The sequence below is a fragment of the Colossoma macropomum genome, unplaced genomic scaffold, assembly GCF_904425465.1.
Source record: "Colossoma macropomum unplaced genomic scaffold, Colossoma_macropomum, whole genome shotgun sequence".
Lineage (NCBI taxonomy): Eukaryota > Metazoa > Chordata > Actinopteri > Characiformes > Serrasalmidae > Colossoma > Colossoma macropomum.
The window spans coordinates 19,205,302-19,228,970 of record NW_023494786.1 but is presented as its reverse complement, the minus strand read 5'-3'; the positions used below and the strand labels follow the sequence as shown (position 1 = coordinate 19,228,970).

The window sequence follows — 23,669 nt, the reverse complement described above, 5'->3', positions numbered from 1 at the left end:
GTTTCTCCTGTTATACTAGCAGCATATGAAAAGGTAAAGCTAATGTTTTGATAGCTAGCTGATTTGTCTTTTTTGGCCCTCTGCCCACCCAAAAAGACAAAAAGTTTGGGCACCCCTGCTATATTGCAGTGCTCCAAAAAAGTGCTCCCTTTTTTAGCTACATATTATCAGATTAACTAGGACACTGTTACTGAGCTGCTAGTGAGCAGTGAGGGCTGAAAAAGAAGGGGTAAGAACCCCTAGCTCTGAAAACAGTTCATACCTCTCCGGGAGGTGGCCATGCTGAGATAAAATGGACAGTGCATTTGCAACTTTCTTCACACAAAAAATCATGCACAACTGCCACAAAAAAAGAAAGCATTTAAACAAAATAAAAACATGTTTAAAATGCTGACTTGCTTGCTTACCTACTAAGACAAAAATCAGTTTGCTTCCAGTTTTGTAAATCTTTCAAATTCCCATTTGAATATTCCATAAATGTTATTGGAGACAAAAAATGCATAATTCAACTGGAAGAGCTCTTCACAGACAGAAATTGCTACATTGAAGAGGGAATACGTTGAATATGCTTTGTGAGACAGACTCTGGTAACTGACAATGCATTCTCTTAGGGCTGCAACTTAGTTGACAAGTTAAATAGTCATTGACAGCAATAATTACTTAAACATTATGACAAATGGAAGATCATTAGAATGCATAAATAATTGAAGCTGTTCCAAAATAATTGTCATTTGTGTGCTTACAAAACCTGCACAGATGCACATTTCGGTGAGAGATACTGAGCAAAGGAGAACAAAAAACAATGTTTATTGTATCAGCATGTGTGAGGACAAAAGCCATCAGCACAATGTGTTTTTACCCTGTTTATCAGTGTGTGCTAAATGTTCTCTCTTTCCATTCAGAGGCTGAATGTAATTAGTTCACATAGAAAGAGGTTCTATGAGGCTCGGGGCTAAGAGCTCTAGGTTTTCACTCCGATTGAAATTCCACCTCATGGCACCCGTGCAACCGCACAAATATTATGTCTCCCTAGGAACACAATAGTGGTATTTATTTCTTTATTTTTGAGTGTGTTGTTTTCTAGGTTGGGTTTTCTGAGAGAAGGCCTCTATTCTCACAGGAGTGGATTACAACATTTCTGAAGAGTCTTCGCTGCAGATTAAAGGGACCAGGAGTCGTTCACGCACCTATACATACACATGTATTCACATGCACACATACTCGTGTGCACGGAAAGATAGGTGCTTTGTTTTGTCAAAGAGAACCCTCTCATCCCAATCTGAGATCCATGGGCCCAGTTGAAAATAGCACACGTTTATGTACATAGGTTTGTTGTCATATCAAAATCTCCTGTCTTAATGGCAGCTGTTTTTACATCGTGTGAACGTTTCATGATGAATGGACCAATAGAAACATTCCAAAATAATTCCACTTTTTGGTCCACAGCTGAGACAGTGGAACAACTAAACAAAATGGAATTAGAAAATAACAGAATACAGTTCGGCAAAAAAGGTAGGCTGTGAAACACTTTACAGCCTGACTGGAACAAAAAACAATATTCAGGCTCATGTAGTAAACACTCAAAAGGTTGAGCTGAACAGTTCCATGGCTACATCTGGAACAAAAAAGGCTCTTTTTGGCAGAAGAAATTGCCAATATGAAAGCATTTTGGATACAGTGTTCAGGCATAAAATCTTGTTACACTAATGTGCATCACAGTTAAGAATGTATATTTCTTTCTTATATGAAGTTTCCATTTTAGAGATGCAAGGTTTTGTTCCTGCAGTAACAATACACAGTTCATGCACAAATAAACATGGACTGGACTGATCTTGGCGAGCACTTCGCCCTTTGGACAGAAACAAAAGCTGAGTTCAAATGTACTGCTAGATCAGATCTTATTAGATAGCCCTTTTCTTTGGTGTATTGTGATGTCTAATGACATGTTGTTGTTGCCGATGTTGTTGTGAGCAGCTGAGGGGCCCCAAGCACAAAATGATGAAATGTCTTGTGGTAGACTGTTGTTGTCAAGATTGGTGTCTAGTAAGTAGAGGCACAGAGAGTTGCTGAATGCTCTGAGAAATTCCATCATTCAGTGTTTCAAAGATGATGTTGGAAAACCCGATCACTGGCTGCCACAGATCTTACACATTGTCTTCGGCTGATTTGAGATTTGATGTCTTAGAAGTGCTTTACATTGTTCTCACACTCAGCAAATCATTTAGTGACTTCTCATGTCATTTTGATGGAGCTATACAATTAGGTCATTCCCTTCATCCAGTATTATGATAATGTGGTTACAGCCAACTATTTATAGCATAAAGAATAATGTGCAGAACCAGAATCATCCTGTGTGTGAAGGAAGTGTATTTTCATATATCATTCAAAATATAGTGTCAAGTGTGTAATAAATGACAAATAGAAATGTTAAAATGGCACTATTACAGATATTTTATATTCATATGTTCAAGTATTTCAGTATATTGACATGTCTGTGATATTGGTGTATGAATGTAAAATTAAAATGTAATAAAATGTAACTGAGTAAAAATTCCTTTAGTCACTAATATACTTGAGTAGAAGTATTATGATTTGAATGTTCAGGTACATGTACTTGAGTAAAGGTGACTGGTTACTTCCTCTCTGTTCAATATAGATTTATAACAGGATTGGATCAAATTCATTCTTTTTTTCCCTTCAATATTCAGTCCAACATTTTCTGCTGATATCTGCAGATTTGGCTCATCTCTAGTTACAGTGTCCAGTCTAATATCATGGTTTTCCAAGAAAAGGTATGCATTGCAACATGTGTGATTTTTATCAAATCAGAGAAGCTAAGCATTCATATTCAAGCAAAAGGACACAAGAGGGAGTGAAGACCCCCATCAAACACTGTACCAAAAGTGCTTTAATACTGACAATTCCTTCTGCCAAAAAGAGTAGAAGCCTTTTCCTTACAGTCATGAAACTGTCATAACATGAGGTTCAGCTCAGCTTTTTTCAATATTTGCCAGATGAAACCTGAATGTTGTTTTGTTCCAGTCAGTCTGTAACTCATTCCAGTCCATTTGCCGGATTGTATTCTGTTTGTTTCTGGCTGCTTCCAGTTTGTTTTGTTGTTTTTCCCGTCACAGCTGCCGAATGAAAAGCTCAGGGACAATAACAGGTTCAGAATTGAATGTAGTCCTGCTGTCCGACTCTTCAAAATCTGACCAAATGGGCATCAGGTCAAATATAATATAATGGAAGTTGTCTTTTGTATCCATATTCTGTTTTTAAGTGTTAAAGTATACTCTTAAAAGTGATAGTTCTTCTTTAGTAAAGACAGTAGTCTCTATATAGAACCATGAAAACTCAAAGAACAATTTGCATGCTTAAAGAGTTCTTTGCATTGTGAAATCGTTCTTCAAATTGATGGAGACCGTGTTGCATATGCTTCTATATAGAACCCTTTTGAGCCAAGCATGGCATCGTAGCAATAGAAGAATGTTTTTGATGCTATATAGAACCTTTTTCAAAAAGGTTCTGTTCAGAATCACATAGAACACATTCTCCATCAAGCATGCACATGGTTCTTTGTGTGTTCATGGTTCTACACAGAACCATTGTCTTTACTGAAGAACCCTGGATGAACCATCTTTTTAAAGAGTAAAATACAGTAATGGTGAGCTGCAGCGTAAAGAGAGTCATTACTTATCAAACGGTCCTCAGTCTCAAATAACAATATAGGTAGCTCACTTCTCAACCAATCAGATTTTGTTGTTATAACTAACTGTTGTAGAATCTGAAACAGCTGACCAAACTCCATACAAATCTTACACACAGTATAATCCTTGAATCTTAAATATGGATTTACATGTCAGGTTTAATGTCAAATCCCTTTTTCCTGAGTGAGACTTGCTGCATTATTCGATTTTTAAGGCACAGACACCCATCTACGTGTTAAGAGCCATTTCCTCTCCTCTTCACCAGGAGTCACTTTCACAGTGATCCTGAGCTTCTGAGCTCATTAAAGCTTAATCTGAAAATCTATTTTCAGATCACTTGTAGATCCGTCAGGAGGATTTCCCATGAATAGAGGCCACTGTTTCTGCATGACCTCTCTGCCAAAATGAACACACTGGAATTATTTCATATGTGGTTAGCACGCCAGTGAAGCGCGATTTCTCCAGCTTTAGCAGACGCTGTCATTGCTCCTTCAGATAGGCTGTTCTGAAGTGTCTGTCCTTCTACATATTTGTGTCTTTCCATATAAATATTTGATATGTGTTCATGGTTACTTTAAAATGTGAGAAGTATGGGCTGTGGCACTCTGTGGTACTGTCAGAGCAATTAAAGACCATTCAGTTCAGTGCTTCTTGCTGTTGCGGGAAAGGCTTGCCTCAGCATTTCCAGTGTATTTCTGATACACCCACAATTAGTGGTGTCAAGAGCCTCAGTACTGGGTTTGCCTTGGATTTGATCTGCTGCGCTTCATAAATGATGTACTGGTACCGCTGGTGTGCTGTACAGATAAATGAAGGGCTGGTAGTAATGTAGTGCTGGGGTTTTTACACATCAATGTCACTGCTAGGTTGAGGGTTCATGGTCTGAAACGGACCATATATGAGAGGCCACAGGTGGTATAGTGTTTAACTGCACCAGCAAGGTGGCACTACAAGGTGGGGGTTTCTATTAAAGTGTCCAGTGAGTAGGCAGTGAAATTAAAAGGTCATTCCAGTGTAAAACTGCAGGATAATATGTTATTTGTCATGTTATGTAGTATCCTGTAGTCCAGTATTGTATCCCTCAGCCTTATTGGTTCGACAGAAGTCACAATTTTGTTTTCATACAATTATTTGTATATATTACCAAACATTGAGTAAATAGGTCATACAGCCATTGGGAATTCCTACAGCTTCCATTTAAACTCATTTGAAGCCCAGTAGCCATAGTATAGGAAAATAATTCACTGTTTACCAATAGGACTACTATTTTATTTATTTAACCATCTTTCAGGAAACGGGGCTGAGGAAATAGTAACTGATTTTTTTTTTAGTCAAACATTTTAGTCAATCATTGATCAAAAATCCTTAGTAGAATACAACTCTAGTTAATGGCATTTATATGAGAAATTAGTCATTTGCAAAGTACACTATATGGCCAAAAGTATGTGGACACTTGACCATCACACCTATATAGTTTGTTGGACATCTCATTTTAAAACCATGGACGTTACTTTGGGCTCCCTCCACCTTTTATGGTTATAATAGCCTCCACTCTTCTGGGAAGGCTTTCCAGAAGATTTTGGAGTGTGTGTGTGGGAATTTGTGTCAGTTCAGTTAAAAGAGCATCCGCAGGGTCAAGCTCTGTTGTTGGCCAAGAAGACTTGGCTCACAATTGACATTCCAATTCATCCCAAAGTTGTTCAGTGGGATTAAGGTCAGGGCTCTGGGCAGGCCACTAGAGTTCCTCCACACCAAACTCACCAAAACCACATTTATGGGCATTGCTTTGTGCACAGGGGCACAGTCATGCTGGAACAGGAGAGGGCCTTCCTCAAACTGTTGCCACAAAGTTGGATGCATATAATTGTCTAAAATATCTTTGTACACTTTGTATAGCATTAATATTACTCTTCACTGGAACTAAGGGGCCAAACCCAAACCCTGACAAACAGTCCTAGACCATTATTCCACCTCCACTAAACTTTACTGTTGGCATTTTGCATTCCGGTAGTGTTCTCCTGGCAAAAAGATTTGTCTATCAGACTGCCAGATAAAAAAGTGTGATTTTATCACTCCAGAGAACGTTTCCACTGCATGAGTCCAGTGGCGCTACACTTTACACTACTCCAGCCAACGCTTGGCATTACTCGCAGTGATCTTAGGCTTGTGTGTAGCTGTTTGACCAAATAAACCCTTTTCATGAAGTTCCCATTGCAAAACACTGTGCTGATGTTGCTTCCTGAGGCAGTTTGGCACTCTGTAGTGAAAGATGCAATAGATAATAGGTGATTTTTACTCACTGTGCTTCAGCACTCGGTGGCCCTGTTCTGTGAGTTTGCGTGGTCTACCACTACATGGCTGAGCTGACTTCACAAATTAACTTGTGGCAAAGGTGGCATCCTATGATAGTGCTGTGTTTATAGTCACTGAGCCATAGACCCACTTTCAGTACACTTGATTTTATACACCTGTTAGCAACAAATGTGTCTAGGAGATTTAATCATTACTTTTCAAATATGGAGCATTCTGAATATTAAATGTATTATAGCTTTATTCTCTACACTGTGCAGCATCTACACCCATGTTCATCATTCTGGACACATCTGGAATGTATTAATTTTTAAAATAACTTTCTGCTAATTATTTGAAAGCTATTAAATCACACAGGACTAACATAGTGAATTTGTGTTAAACATTTATCTGAAACCAAATTGGTTTATTGAAATCATTATTGGTGTCATTAATTCCAAACTGTTGAACAGTACATAGAGCTAAATATGTGACTCGCTTCTTATGGTATTATATTTGTGCAGTTAATTTTTTGGTAAGTTTGTATGATACAGGCGCCATTGCAGACCTTATTTGCATCTTTCATGTACATATGAATGAATCACTGAGTGAATCCACAACATATGTCCATTCTAAACTGTCCTTACATACAAGCCTTTACAAGCAGCTTTATTCATTGCTTTGAACCTGTTTAGACACTATTTTTACTATTAGTCATCCTTAACCTGATGAGTCAGACAGTGGGAAGGTGATTAGGCATTGATGCAAGCATGTCATTCACAGTAAACAGCACAGGCAAGCAGAGAGAGAGAGAGAGAGAGAATGGTGCTCACTCCCAACCCTGAAGGCATGAATCATCCCACCACTGTGAAATATTTCCTGTAAATGTAAAAGCCTCCCATTTGCCACTACAGTGTGAACTGTGCCTCTGTTGCCCCATCCCTGCACAAATATTAACGTTGCATCCAACACATTATCTCTCCCTGGGTAATAATGTCAGGCTGCATTTCAATAATTACGCTTTTCCATGTGTGGGCAAAATTGCAGCTGGACCGAAATAATGCTGGTCGGTTCATTTTCCTGTTTCTAGAGTATTTCTAGCACATTCTCGATTTCCACAGCAACGAAGTTCTTCGGCTCACGAATAGATAGAACTAGAAGTTACTCTGTTTGTGTCCTCGACTGCAATTTCAAATGCTTCCGTACTTAAATGGGACTTATGAGTCATTGTTCTGGTCTCATTTACATAAATTAAAACACGAGAGACAAAGAGAACAGTCTCGCACACAAAGGAGTATGCTGCTATCTTTACAGTGAGCCAACAGGGGGAAATATAATTCATGCAAATGAGCCAAACAGATAAAGGCTTTCTTTGTCTAGCTGCTCTGTCTATCTGATGGCTAAATTTATCTGCTCAGCTAATGCAGGGGTTTCGAATCTGATTTTCTGTTGTTGTTAATGTTAAATCTCACTTCTTCCAGTGTGGTTTTGACAGTAAATGATACCTGTGAGCAGCCTTCTTGTAAAAAAGAGCACATTCAATTAATCACATTTGCCTGCACTTGACTAAAGTAAGTCTATATGTAACAAAAAGTAAGAGGTAATCTCCTGCATGGCACATGTGTATTGTTGCTCTATATGATCTAACCTACCAGCAGGTAGTAGCTTCTCTTTTCCAGGCTTGAAGAGAATTTATAAACGTAATCATAAAAGAGAAGATTAATAATTCTCTGCTTCTGCTTCTCATCTGAAATGGTCAAGTGAACAAGGCTAAGAAGCCTGGCAGCAAATTACAAAATTGGATCAATTTACATAAAGATAATGTGTTCTTGGGCCACGTTTTTTTTCATACACTAATATTTAGAACTCTCATCATAATTTTAATTGGTTTGCAACATCAAAGAGTGTTTTGATAAGAGTTCATTAATTAGATAGAGAAGGTCTTGTTACATTATGTGCACTTTTCTACACGCATCAGAAAATGGGCTCGCTTTGGCCTAAGTGGAGGGAACCAGACCAAAGGCTTTTTGAAGAATTCTCCTCTGCTGTGCTATTCCACTTTAATTGCCGGTCATTCCTTATATAAGTGTTTAAACATCTTTGTAGCAGGTCATTTATTCAAAAACAAGTTCAACAAAAACCCTCTTAACCCTTTATTCCTTTCCTTTACAGCTTCAGGGTACACTCAGAAGAAAGATTGAAGGACAGCCTCCTGGATATACTGCTAAGCAGAACGGCCTCTCCTGTGTGGGCACGGGCGCAGCACCAGACTTTAAGCGTCTTCGTATGGAGACCGGCTCTCTTCGCCCCGGGCATTGTGCGATGACCTCAGGGCAGTCTCCAAGCTTAGCAGGGTCTGTAGCTCTGAGTCACACACTTCGACGGAAGGACCCTTTCATGATGCCCCACGATGTAGGAAGTGATCTGTTCAACATGACTCTCAGAGAGATGAAGAAAGAGCCCATCGATGTTCAGCCCTGCAGCCAGTCATCAGCAGATCCTATGATGGTGTTCGACTTCAAAGAAGAGGGTGGTGGACAGATTGACCCTGAACTTCAGGATCTGTTTGATGAGCTTACCAAGTCAGTGCCACCACTCAATGACCTGGAACTGGAAAAGATGCTGAAGCAAGATGATGACTTTGGTTTAGATCTGGGTCGCCCCAGCTCAGCAGGCGCAGCCCATCCCTGCCCACACTTAGATAAACCGATCAAAACGAAGTACTCGCCTGATTATGGCCAGGCTTCAGGAAGCTCTCCACAACTTAGGCCAGCATCTGCTGGACCTTCGTTCACTGCTTTATCAACATCTCCCATTGGGCAAATGACCCATAGTCATGTATCATCAGGAACGCCTTCTAGAGGTCTGCCCCCCTGGCCTGAGATGTCCCACGCTGAGCAGCTAAAGCAAATGGCAGCCAACCAACAACAACCCAGCTCTCTCCTCCACCACCAGCAACAGCAGAGCCAAGCTGGAGGGGTTAGAAACTGGTCCTCTGCCATAGGAGGGCACCCCAATTCCAGCTGCTTTGGTCAGGAACCAGTCGCCAGCTCTGGTTCCCTCAGCCAGCCAAGAATCAGCCCTCAGAGTGCGGGTCAAAGCAAAGGAATGCCCAACTGCCTCTTCAAGCCTGGTGGATACAATCCAACAAATCCCACAGACATGAAGGTTCTCAGCAGTAAACCCATGCTGCATTTTACCCCTAAAACAGCATCATCCACAACTAGCCAGCAAATGCCCCACATGGCCGGGTCACAGAGCAAACTGACCACTCAACAGCAATCGTCTACAGGAGGTCAGAGAATGCAGTTTCAGTTGTCATCATCATGTCTACAGCCCAAACCTCTGAGCCAGAGGCCTCCTCTCAACCAGCACGGTCTAGGAATTAATCTGAAAATGACTCAAAGACAGGTAAAAAAGTCTAATTTGTCTTTATAGTTTAAAACTTATAATAGACTTAAATGTTTACTGATGTGAAATAGCTCATTTCTACTAGGCTGCAGGTGATATGGAAAAAATAACATCATGATACTTGATACATGATATCCATTACTATATTTAGTTTTTCTGAGGTTTTATTATTTGGAAAAAAACTTATTAAAGTATTAAAAACCATGAATACAATGAATTGTATGTTTCACGTACCACACTGCACAAAATCCAGTTAAACATGGCTAATTATGCTCTCTTTGTAACAGTGTCAGTGTTCTTAAAGTACTGACTATTTCTATGATATGCTCAGAAAGGCATATTGTGACTTAACAAGGCATAATTTATTATCATAATGATGAATATCACATCGTCTACCCAGCTAATAACTCTGTGAGAAGAACATGTGGATGCCCCATGATAGCAGTCCAAAAAAATAAAAAAGAAGCTGAATTTGTTCATATTGTTGGCAATGTGTAATGAGCACCACACTTAAGAGGTAGCTAACAAGTACATTTTTTGAACGCAGTAAGTGCATTCAGGCCTTTGGGCTATCTGGCCCTTTTTTTTGTTTATTTTTGTAGGTTGTCTCAAGGGACACAGCAAACATGAATAAGTAACTAAGTAAATAAAATGTATTTACAAAGCACCTTTAAAACAACTTATGTTGACCAAAGTTCTGTACAAAGAATCATCACATTGAACACATGAAACAGCACAATAAATACACATAAGACAATTCAAAAGAAAAACAACACACAAAAATAAGAGATGATCATATGAGTTAAAGAAAGTAAAAAACAGACACTGAAACACTTAGTATTACCACTATCTCTCACTGGTATGGTTTTAGCCCTTATTTAAAACTGAGATTAAAAGGGCTTGGCGAATAGCAGGTAGAAGTCTGTTCCGCAGTCTCAAAGCAATATCTCTAAATATTAATATAGAGATAATATAATAATATAGATCACTAATGTTAATTGAAGATTGTATAACATTTGTCAGTTGTATTTCAAGTAATATCAGCTTGGGAGTAGATAATTATTTCCAGTATCCAGAGTAGCTTCTGTTGAGGTTCTAAGAGGTAGCACATGCACTGATTCAACACAAACCATGTGTGTTATTCAATTAACCTGTAACATTTATGCAGAGAGAACAAGATTTTTGGCTGCATATTCTGGAATTCCAGTTCAGCTCTTTCTGCACTCTCGGCCAGCTTCCTCTGTTATCTGTTAGCATCCTGCCTATTGGCTGTAACTCTGAGCGGCTTCACTGTGTTGTTCGCCTGTTGTTCCTGTCGTGATTGTTGTTTGTATGTCAGCGTTCGCAAGGCATCTTGAATATGTATATCCCCTCAAAGCGATTTGATGAGGGCCTTGGCTTGCTAGAGTGTGGTGGATTAACATGCAAGACTTCTAATTTCTCCGCCTGTCACAGTCGCTCAGCGCCAGGGCATAGATGTGCACAGCGGGATTTGCTAATTGGAGGTTGTTAGCTGCAAGGGACAAGTTGTGGAAAATGACAGTAATCTGCTTAGCCTGGTGCCGGAGGTTGAACCACTGATTTGTTATGATTGGAGAGCTTTAGAACATCCCCCTTTTCAGTTTAGTACAAACAGTATCTCTCGCCTGGCTTTGTGTGAAACGATAACATGAACCACACAAGAGGGGCTCTCGTAACCCATTTTCAAAAGCAGATCTCAGTGTACAGGACACAGAGACGACAGAAGCTCGTAAAAACTTTTTCGTTCACATGCTTTCCATACCATTCCTTTCAGTATCTGGTAAATTACTTTGATTGCTGTTACTAATGCTTTTAAATAACCCTCATCGAATATTTCTCTTTGCAGTTTAAGACTGTTTTCAGTCATGTGTACGTTTATTTTAGTAGTGTTTATCAGCTGATAAATTAGGCCTTATATTGCCTAGACAACAAAAATTCTTCCATGCATTCAGACTCAAACCATCGCTGGCGAAAACAAAACTTTGTGTCTCAATTTTTTACCTTTTTATACTACCATTTACATTATTTTGAATTTTTAGGTAGAACAGACCAACAGAAATGGTCTGGAACAGTGGTCACCAACGCTCCTTCTACCTTTCTGCAAGTTTCACCTCCAGCCTCAATCTAACACCTCGTTCAGCAAATCAAAGACAATAATTAGATGAATCAGATGAGGTCAGTTAGTATTGCATCTAAAGTTTGCTGGAAGGTAGATCTCCAAAAAGCAGCATTGGTAACTACCTGGTAGTCATGACGGTATAAAATGACATAGAATAAAATCTTGATACATTACTGACATTGAAGGTTAAGAGTGTTTTTTCCTTTCTACTGTAAAGTGACTTTTTTGGAGATGAGGTTTTGCTCGGACAATGATTAAATATTTCTATAAGTGTAGCCAATAGAATTAGGTACACATAGGAGCCATCAAACTTCTTATGGGTTCTTATTGCTCGTTACTTCAGCATTTCAGCAATGATGTATTTGTTTTGTAGTTTATATGTCAAATGAGCGACTAGAACAGTAGAGGAAAATCATTTAAAATAAATACAGCTACAATAAATACTGCAGTGGTTTACAACCATTTATTAAAACAAAAAGGATCTCAAAATAAGACTGACACAATTTTAAAGGAATAGTCGATTCATTCACTATAAATGAATTAAAGTCCCTCCATCGCTACACTGAAAAATCAATCATTGTACTTGAGTAGTAACTCTGTTTTAAAAGTCACCCCATGCATGTACACACACATCACCAGTGTTCTTATGTTTCACTTTTTGTTCATGCTAGATGTCCAGTCTCTTAAATGCGTAATGAACTTCACTCCCTCAAAGAGCTGATTAGATTAATATGTTGAATAAAGTAATTATAGAGATTACACTCTTTTGACCTGTGTTTAGATTTGAGTGAGTTTCCTCAGTTTCTGCTAGAGTCTAATATTCTTGTTTCTTTTAGCTCTTTTTTTAGTAATTTTGTAAAACCTGAAAGTTTGTTAACAAAAAATCTGTCATTTGTAAATAGCATATTATATAATTTATAATGAGGGGAAAACAAGTATTCAGATACTTGTTTTGTGTTGTTGAATATACTTTCAGTGCATATGCTCACTTTAAATTTACCCAGATAATGTCTTTTAACCTTGTGCTTAAAAAAAAAGTATTGATAAAAATTGTTAGTGAAGAAAGTATTGACACAACATCACTCTCAGTACAATTGGTTCAATAATATGCAAGTGGAAAGTTCATGGAACCACAACTAATCATCCTCAAATAGGTGCACCACGCAAGATTTCACAGCATGCTCTCTGACTTAAGAAAGGTAAGACAGAAGCCAGCAGCCACTCGAAAGTAGTTGCAGGATGACCTAAACGCAGCAGGAACAACAGTTACATGAAGAATAATAAGCAACAAACTGCGCTGCAGTCATCTCTGTTCCTCCCACACAAAACTCCTCTGCTAAAACCACACAGTGATAAGTATCTTAAATTTGCACATGAATCTTTTAAACAAATCAGAACCTATTTGAAACAATGTACTCTAGTCACATGAAACAAAATAAAACTGAGCTTGTCGTGTTTAGAGAAAGAAAGGTGGTGTGTATGATCCCAAGAACACCATACCCACAGTGAAGTACAGAGGTGGTAGCATTGTATGGAGCTGCTTCTCTGCAAATAGTATGGAGGCATTACATGTCATCAAAGGAAACATGAATGGAAAGATGTATCGATTTGGGAGATATTAAATGAGAATTTAGTCCCATTGGCCAAGAAACCAATGTGGGGAGAAGATGGATTGGACTATGACACCAAACATGCACACGTATAGATGCAAGCTTTCTAAAAACAAAGGTGAAGGTGCTTGCTTTGGTCTAGCCAATCTCCTGACTTGACTCCCATTTGAAATTGCCCTCAGAGGGACCCTCATAACTTGGGAATTAAAGGCTGTTTGCCATGAGGAATGGGCCAAAATTAAACACAATGCTGCAGAAAACTAATTACTTACAAAGTCAAAAGATGTTATGTACATTTGAAGTTGATATATGCACTTGAAGTATTTTAAACAACAAAAGGTGTCTGAATACTTCTTTCTGCTCACTGCACATATGAGATGCAGTCATACTCTACCCACGCTCTTTTTATGCCAAAAACCGTTTAGAAACCCTTGCTTTTAAGAGTGTGGTTATGTAAATTTGGCAGCATAAGGACGATTCTTTTTAAGTTCCTCACTTAAAGTGGGTCCCAAATATTTCCACAGAAATAAGAAACAGTAATGAATTTAAGTGAGGAAAATGTAGCTGATAGCAGAAACAATACAGCAATGATGGGGTTAAGCATGTTGAAGTGAAAACAAAGACGCAGCTTCTGCTACAATGGGGAGAAAAATGGGAGCGCCGAGACTCTTCCCACAGTCAACTGAATTAGTAATGCCATGGAAATAAAGGTCCCGAAATGGTGCCACGATCCCTGCGGAACCCTCACGAGCAGTGCTGAACTTCCTCCCATCGGGAGCAGCTCACAGAATGCCTCTAAAGAGACCAAGATGTGGGCTCTGTTTCTTGTTTTCTTGTTCTCACAGCCTAGTGATCGGTCGTCAACTTAAGCATGTCAAAACTGAGATCCATATTTTCTGTGGTATTCAGGCCTATCATGGAAATCGAATGGAAATCTTTTTAGTCCTGAGGGAAAGCAGTGTGTTCACTCTCTTCTTGGGAAACTGCATTGACAGCGTGATATATTGCATAGAGAGTCCTGCTTGCCCTAAAAACTTCAATGAGTTTTTAAGGCAAAATGTCTGATACTTTTGATTAAAGTTGCGTTATGCTGACTAGTCAATATCTGAATGAGCGATTCTTGTGCTAGTGGGTTCAGACGGGAGAGGAGTAGCTGCCAGTGTGAAATGTGTGATAAAAAGCCATGGCCCTGGGTGAGCTTCAGCGGCACCTTTTAATGGATTAAACTGGCATGGCACTAATCAGACTGAATTTGTCCAAATCTAATGACTTGAAATTAACTGACACCAAAATGTTTAAAGTACCAATCAGTGCACACCAATTCAGATTTAAAGACAAGTGGGAGAAGTGACATCTAGTCTCCTTTACAATTTGAAAAGACAGAATAAGCTGAGCTTAATTATCTGAAAGGGCACTCGTCTTAAGATGAGAACTAGGGCTGCTGCTCACAAAGAATCTCAGAGTAGCAGTGCTGATCTAGCATTCTCTCCGCTTTATCTCGGCCGCAAAAACAGAACCCTCCATCAGCACTCTTGCTCTGTGAATACTGGTCTGGATCATCGGCGTGGAACGGCTTCCGGAGTTGTGAAATACTTGGGCGTAAATGTAAATTTTAGGGATGTCACTACTGATTCTATTAGCAGAAGTAATATACCTATTATTTGAGTTTCAAAACAGGCAGAACAATAAACATGGGATTAACTAAACAATAACAAATCATGCATAGCCTTTCAAAGACTCCAAAATACTTGTGATTTTTTAGCAAGTAATCAAGCTTTACTGAGTATTTGTGAGAATTGTGACAGTCTTAGTACATCTTTAGTGCAAAATTTATATTTCTTTTGTTTGCTTTAGGAACAGTCAAAGCTTAAATCCTTTCAAGTTTATTTTCAGTTTACAGGCCAGACTATCACAGTTCACAGCTTTGTCATTTTGTAGTTTTCCCCTTCATTTTCACCCTCACCCTTCTGGATTCTCATCTCAGTGAGAATGGGTGGGGGGGGTGCCAGGTTGTTGGAGTTGCACAGCGAGGCGAGGGCTTGTTTCCTGGGAAAGCGATCCGGGGCCAAGTCCAGATGCCGAGCTTTTCCCTGGGGAGGGCAGCCCTGCCTCCAAACTGCAGGAAGTATTGTGAGAGAGAGAGAGAGCAGCAAGGCTTGGGCCTGGAGCCCTGTCAGCTGCTTGTAATGCGGGGCAGAATGGAAGCCTAAATCACAGCCCTGTTTTATGGAGTCCACGGCCACATGTGGTATTCATTTAACGACACGCTGAAGAGCGAAGAGTGGAGCAGAGATGGAAAACAGCTTTATGACACATCAGGATGACAAAAGAGTGGATTAACGGAACTCGCACTCCTTCTCACTCCCCCATACCACAAATATACTTGCCATGGAAGCCTATTCCAGTGTAACATAAACACCTTCTGGCCAAACCTTCTGACTAGGGTCATGGTTTCTCACAGTGCCTTTAACATGGTGTAATACAAAGCAGTGTATGACCTTTTATTTGCTTAATGTATATCGATGAGTCAGAAAATAACCAGTTCCAGAGCTGTGTGGCCTGAGCATTATGCAACATATGATGTTGTTTAGAATATTTTATGGATTAGCTCACCAAATACTTTCTAGAAATATAGCACAGAAAAATCTCACGTATTTGGTGACCTAATCCATATCATATTATAAACAACCTCATCGCATTCTTTTACAGTCAATCATGTAGATACAGTGGGGTCCAAAAGTCTGAGACCACATTAAAAGCTGGGATTTGATGAAGTGGTTTAGAATGTGTTATAGATTAGGTCACCAAATACTTTCTAGAAATATAATCTGTAAGAGCAGATGTTTTTTTCTAGAAAAATCTCAAGTATTTGGTGACCTAATCCATATTATATTTTAAACAACCTCATCACTTTCTTTTTACAGTTGATCATGTAGATACAGTGGGGTCCAAAAGTCTGAGACCACATTAAAAAATTGCTAATTTTTTTCATGTAAACATGAAAATAAACAACAGAAAGTTTTAGGAGTTAGAAATTTGGACTCCACTATACTGTACAAGTGAAAAAAGAACTGTGATATTTTTTGGTCACTGTTCAAATTTAGGCAAATTAATGAAATTGACCTATTAAGGCCTTTGTACAAAAAGGTCAGATTATTATTATTATCATTATTATCATTAATAATAATAATTGTTATGCTGACAATACAATTTGTACCAAAAATGTTGAATTAGGAGAATTTCACTAGTGCTCTCAGACTTTGACTCCACTGTGCTCCACTGTTATACTAATATACTGGTATTAAACAGATGACCTACAAAATATACTGTAGTAATATTTCACTGCAAGTTTCTGTAATAAAAAACTCTATCTGCATGTTCTATGAGAAGTTAATCTGAACTCGCAGCAGGGAGACAGCACTCTTTACTTGCCCTCTAATTAATTACTGGACTTCCCAGAGCTGATCCATCTCAGCATGTGACCTCAGCTAGTTCCTCAGCTCAGCTCCTCTATGGAGCCGTCTGCGTCTCTGTAGATAGTGTTGCTTGTGAATAGTGCCTATCGCTGCAAAGCACTCTCTCACACACCCTCTTCCCTCATCATGGTCTGTCAAAGCGGGGAATTCCTCCCGTGGCAGAGGAGGGCCTTTCAGTGCTTTCGTTCTGGGACCTCCAGAGTGGGGCTTTGGAAGCAGTTTCTCATTTAGACATCTGTTCTCACAGTAATGGCCCTTCGCTGCGCTGCAGTTGAATCCATTTTGCCCTGGGAAATGTTTTGTGTCAACACAGTGATTGACAGTATATACACAATGTGTGTTTGACTGAATGGGATAACGTACTTGAACAGAGTTTGCTCAGGGAAAGGCCTACAGATTTTCAAAAGCTCTTGCTTGAGTCTCACCTCTCAGACACTTACACTTCTTTGCATGGTTGTAATGAGGAGACCTGAGTGGAATTTTAGTGCTAGGACATCACACATATGGATTGACTTGTACTTTATTAGGTACACCTACCTTTTATCTGCATTCATTGTCTATTTTAGCAGGTCCACTTACCATACACTACTGTGTAAAACTATAATACCAATTTTTTCAGTGTTTAGTGTGCTCACCCTTTGCCTTTATTACAATGTACATTCTTTTCAGGAGACTTGCTTTCAGTTTTTTTCAAAGTAATCTGCAGGGATATTTTTCCACACCTCCATAGTTCAGTCCTAGAAGTTGGTTGCATTTTTTGCTTCTAATGATCCAAGTAATCTCAAACACATTTGGTAATGTTAAGGTCAGGACTCTGAGGTGGTCAACCCATTGTTCTGAGCCTCTTTGTTTGATTTGAGAATTTTCCTTTTCTCAGTAATCGCTTATTGAAAGCTACACATCCTTTCAGACTGATAGTGTTGAGTTGTCTTGTCACAGCGGAAGGATAGATGGAAACACCTGTGGATTTTTTCAAATCTTAAGTCCAGTCTTGAAAAGTAGATCTTATAATCTCTTTAGAAATATCTCCTGAAAAATGACTAACTTGTGCTTAATGCCTGTTTTGCATTGAGAGTGCTCTTTTGCATAGTACTGTATGTGCACTTACAGATTGTAATCTGTTTCTCTGCATGATCTGTTAGCTTTTCTTTACCCACTTCATCAGTGGTCAAGACCCCCACAGGACCACCCCTGAGCAAGTATTATTTAGATAGTGGATTATTCTTAGCACTGCAGTGACACTGCCATGGTAGTGGCATGTTAATGAGTGCTAATGTTGCACGAATGTAAGGGGATTAGACACAACAGTGCTACTGGAGTTTTTAAACACTGTGTCCACTTACTGTCCACTCTTTTATACACATTTACCTTTTTGGTCCACCTTGTAGATGTAAAGTCAGAGACGACAGCTGATCTGTTGCTGCGCAGTTTGTGTTAGTTATGCTCTGACCCTTCATCAGTGCTCACTCTCTGCTCATAGGACACTGTTGTGGTGGACTATTCTCAGTCCAGCAGTGGCACTGAGGTGTTTAAAAATCCAGAAACACTGCTGTATCCACTGTCAGTGTCACTGCAATGTGGAGAATGATCAACCATGCAAATAACACCTGCTCTGTGGTGGTCTTACACTGATAAATGGGGTACAGAAAGACTAACAAATTATGCAGAGAGAAAAGATATGGTAAGTAAGTGGAGCTGATAAAATGGCCAGTGAGGGTCACAATAAAGAATAATTCGCTGGTGAGTCTTTGCAGACTGAAAGACTACTAGTACATGATGCCAAAAGTGTATAGGCCAGAGAGGATTATGGAACCTCAAAACAAATTGTACTGCATCTTTTTACTCAGTGTGGTTATTATAATTGTGTAAAAAAGTCTCTTTGTAGTACTCAGTTATTCTGAATCACATATGTTCAGTTTGATTGTATGAGTAAAAATTACGAGTGACTGTTTCTTCTTTTGTCTAGACACCCAAACAAAACTATAAACAGGTCTTCACCACCTTTCCAGGACCTCTAAGAGACTTCTATCTCACTACAGTTATCACTGATGTGGGCCACTTTTTTTTTTTTAATGAAACTTCAGTTGCATTAAAGTAAAGGATTACTAGGCTGGGGTGATGTTCTGAAAGAGAAACTGATGCTGTTCTGAAAAGTGCTTGTGTGCTGATCTGTATAAGGCAGGAGGCAATAGGGGATCCAGCTGCAGTTGGCAGTATTGGTATTCAGAGCAGGTTCAGGGGGCAATATCAGTAACTGGTGAAGAGAAAATAGAAAATCTTAGACACCTAAATAGCAAAGGGGACCAATTTCTGCAATTTATGACTATAGTAAATGGTTTCTCTATACTTACATCAAGCAAAGAAAAGCCTTTCTTAGCCTTTGCTGAAATAAAGAGCTCCTTTCAGGTTGTCATCTTGACTCTAAACCATCTGTGTAATGAATTATTAGTTCATGAATGAATGGAATGATTTTAAGTACAGTTCTTGAACAAGCATGAATCAGGCAATAGGTTATACTTGTGCAAAGGAACCACTTGTATTAACTTGACATATTTCATTGTCTGCATTAAGAGTTTGTTTCAGAAAGATAAAAAGGCACAAAAGCCTTTAAGATCCACCTATCATTGTGTGGTTCCACACTGTGGCTGAGAATGTCTGTCATTTGCTGGAAGCAATTGGGTTGTGCCCCATAGGAGCTGGATGACAGGAGAAATGCTACAGGGCTTCAACATAGCTATCAGTCTTACAGTAATCCCTACCCTGTTACAGCATGAAAAAATGAGGATCTCACTGGCAGCTATTGTTGTATTCAGAGCCAATTTGGCAAAATACTTAAAACAATATAATGTAAGTCTGCAGAAATTGCATACATGCTAATGTCTATATGTATTTAGTTGCTCTGGATTCCTACCATAGACACCTCTAGTTGTTAGTAGTTGTTAGTGGTAGTTTGCATTCTTAATTTGTGATAACTTGTTGATGATTCGTGTTATAAAGACATTACGAAAATAAAGGAGTAATATTAAAGTATGTGAAAATTTTATGACACCATTCACATCAAGTCATACGGACATGAGCAGTCTGACATGTCGGAAGAATTGATGAAGTTTGCCATCTAGTGGACTCCCTATACAATCACAGTGTCCACTTATGTTGTTAAGAAATCATCCTATACCATAAAGAAGATACTGTAGATTGTTCATTTAAATTTAACTATTTTTAGTTTAATATGACTGTATATTACTGTGTATTCTAAAGTAATTCTAATGTTCTTCTGTCCAACAGGCAATGGCACCAGGACCACGTTTATCAGCAAATGGTTGTCTGGCTGGTATTGGGCAACCCCAACAGCAGCGGCCACCTGCTCCCAACACTCAGCAGAAAAATACAGGCAAAAGCCAGAGACAACTGAGCCAACCTCAGCACCACACCAACGATACAGTAAATAACTCCAGCAAACTAACCAGCACAGCAGCACAAAAATAAATACAACCTTTTTGGTACCACTTATAAGATGGCACAGATTTGCTATACCAAAAATGAATGCTGTTTTTAAAAGATCAATAAGTTGGTTAGATTTTTAGATTAGGGGTTTAAAACCGGGACGTAGTGAACTTTATGTTGTACTCCAACTGTTAATTTTCTCTTCCATTTTTTGTTTCAGGAGAAATTCAGCACACAAGATCAGTTTAACCGGCATTTGACAAGGCCTCCACCTGACTACAAACAACCACAAGGTGTAGCTGGAGTACATTCAACCCTTTATCCAGGTAAAGATCTGATTTTACCTTTGTCTATACAGTGACTTTAAAACCTAACTAATAGATAATAACCAATAACGCAAAATATCCAGTTATCTTCAATTTTGTACATGTTTGATTTACAGATGAATATTTTCAAGCCTGCCTTTTTCAAGTCTTTTTTTTTTTTGCAGCGAGGTACAAGCAGAGAAAGAAAAGACAACCCATTCAGATTTATCACCATTTCACCATAATCAGCATTACATAGATTATAAAACATGCATCTACAAAATAGTAACGTTAGAGGAGAAGGCATAAATAACTTTGAATGTAAGTTAATGTAAATAGATTTTATTGCAAGTAATTTTGGAGCATTTCTATTGGTCCATTCCTCATGATTTTTTCTCACAATGTAAAGGACAGCTGTTCAAGTGACGCAGAAAAAAATTGAGATGCATGTTTTTTGTTTGTTTTCTTGACAGCACTGATATGAACATTTTAGATTCATTGGTCATTTTTTGATGGTAAATAAAATGGCTTTATTTGTGTTGTAGACATCTGGTGTATGGTTCCTGTTAACACCACTGTAACAAAATCTCAGTTTCTCATTCAACCACTCTGTGTTTACCTCTTAATAACTGTACTATGCAGAAATGTTTCACAGATCCATGGAATTGGAAAAGAATATCTATTATCTATAAATTCACATATATTGCTTGTAAGATTTTTAGCTGATTTAAGATTTTCAGTGACCATTTCAAAATCACACTCTTCTATGTGCAGGTCTGGCATCTTCTCCACTGACCAATAACGGCTCTGATCAGAGTGACATTCCGTCCCTCTCATGCCATTTACCCAACGGCCAAGGAGCGAAAATGGTGCCCAATTCTGGAGACAGAAGGTTCCATACTAGATCAGACCCTGCAGAAGTCCAAACATGTGCAAGCCAACTGCACCAGCAAGCTAACAACCAGGTCCAAATTGGAATGCATCAGAACAAACCACAGTTCCAGGGAGCGAACACCCAGGTTGTTACTTTTCCATCAGGTGTTGTCCCAACTACGCAACACGTAAGGACCAGTTCAGCAAGCCAAGACGCTATCCTTGGCCAAGGACTGGTTGGACTGACCACAACCGCAAGTAGGGAGACTGGCTTGAGTTGGGTAAGTGCTACAAAACAAAATGGCGGACTTCAAGGACTAGATGTAAAGAGACAAACTGATGGTCACTTCCCAACAAGGCCTATTGGTCCACCAAATCAGGTGGCACCTCATTCTGGACTAATCACCTTAAACCCTGCCATTAGGGGCTCTGCACCCAGACCTACCCAGCCACACATAACCCCGCTTCCTGGGGTTAGCAGCCTGAACCAGTCCTCTCCAGAACAGCAGGGGTGCATAAGCACGTTCATAAGCACGGCGCAAAGCCCAGGAACTTACCAGAACAGCCGGGTAGGCCGGCTGACGTTTGATTTCCTGCAGGATGGGGATAACACGGTACCAGGGATCAATGCAGACTCAGACTTCATTGATTCTTTGCTCAAGTCGGGTTCAGGCAATGATGACTGGATGAAAGACATTAACCTAGAAGAGATTCTGGGTGGTCACTCATGAGCAGACTTAGTAGCACAGGTGAGAAAACTGACGTCACTATTTTGCTATTTCACTATGACGTTTAGTAAATGAGGTTTTTTGAAAAGCCTGAAGTAAGGGACTGACTTTGTAAATATGAGATTTCATAAAGCTATTATTCTGGTTAACTATCCTATTATTCTGCCGTATTTGTATTTATGTGGACAACTGATGTATTACAGGTGTCATTATCCTTAGACTTAGCTTTTATCATGTTATCTAGTTCTACTGTCACAGTATTTATGGTCTTGATAGTATGTTATGTAGCTACACTTTGTAAACCCTTGCAATTCAATGAGCACTGTAGAGTCCTGTCAATACTAGAGGATGGGGAGCTATACAAAGGTGACAAATCAGCCATTTTGTATCATATCCTCTTTGTGATCGTCAGCATTGCTGTAGTGTGGCACAATGCAGCAAGCTGGCTACTTGCTCTGTTGCTTTTAGGGCTCCATCCTTGTGACATACTTACTGTACATTTTGAATGTGTAAACTTCATCGGAAGAGAGGTGCCAGGCATTGGAAAAAGATTTGCGATCACTGATTTATGAGACATAGGTCTCACAGCAAGCATACAATATGATGGTGTACTGGTAAGCTACAGTACTGTGTGAAAGAAATAGACTAGGACTTTGTTTATTTAATATTCCAGTGAAAACAGCTATTAAGTACAAGTTATTACTTTTCCAGGAGCTATATCTAGGGAGATTAGATATAAGATAATCCACTTGCATGACGAAAGGGGGTAGTCAAATGAAAATAAATGAGGAAAAAAAAATGTTTTGACTGGAAATTAAATAAATGAAGGGCTGACCTTTTGCTCAGCACTGTACTGTCTGTGATAATTTCCCATACTATAAGACCTTTGTGCAAGTCTAAATTAGTATGTGTTAAAGCCCTATTGGGAAGTGCCAAAATTGCACCAGGATTTTCTCTGGGCTGATATCAAAGTCAACTTTAATATACATTTGTTCACTTTCAAATATTAAAAAAAAGACAAAAAGACTTATTTAGTGAAATACAGATTCATATCTAGATTGATGATATAGCCTAACATTACGTTAAACCTTTTATCTCACATTCAGACTTTAACATTTTACAGAATTAATTGGCCTGTGCTCAGTTAATTGTTAAAATGGTCTTGAACTTGGTTTGAAAGGACCTCTTGCTAATATTGTATTTATAAATCTGTTTATTTTGCCTTATTTTTTCTATGACTAGCCTTTTCTATAATGTTCTATAAAGCTGTAATAAATGTGTATATCTCTCGATGTCAAGTTAGCCTTTGGATACTGATAATTACAATAAACTATAGTTATGCAAATTTACTGTCGTTTTTGTTTATAAAAATTCATTTGCAGTACAGTAAACCTGTGATGAGTGTTAGCCAGCACTTCTTTCTTACGAGAGACAAATATCATTTGATATAATGACCAAGATAAGGTATGGTTTTAATTCGATGACTAAAACGGTAATGCAATTCTTGGTCAGGAAAATATGATCTATATGCACCAAGAACAACAAAGAAGGCCATCCACTGTGGGCAGGAATACATAACTTTAAAAATGACACAAAAATTAATCCAGAATACATCGCTGTTTTGAAGAAAAATTGCATCAATTATGATGTGTAGTTAACTTTAGATAACATCTTTAGTCTCCACAA

At 38.9% G+C, this 23,669-nt stretch overlaps 1 protein-coding gene across 1 annotated transcript in view; it reads left to right on the top strand.

Annotated features, from left to right (window-relative positions):
• zmp:0000001236 (mastermind-like protein 2) overlaps positions 1 to 23,328 on the top strand; it is a 63,293-nt gene extending 39,965 nt beyond the window's left edge. The window contains exons 2-5 of the mRNA XM_036563216.1: positions 8,169 to 9,407; positions 19,919 to 20,074; positions 20,298 to 20,403; positions 21,157 to 23,328. Coding sequence (XP_036419109.1) covers positions 8,169 to 9,407; positions 19,919 to 20,074; positions 20,298 to 20,403; positions 21,157 to 21,986 — 2,331 coding nt within the window. The 3' untranslated portion in view covers positions 21,987 to 23,328. The remainder of the gene's footprint in view (positions 1 to 8,168; positions 9,408 to 19,918; positions 20,075 to 20,297; positions 20,404 to 21,156) is intronic.
• The last annotated feature ends 341 nt before the right edge of the window (positions 23,329 to 23,669 follow it).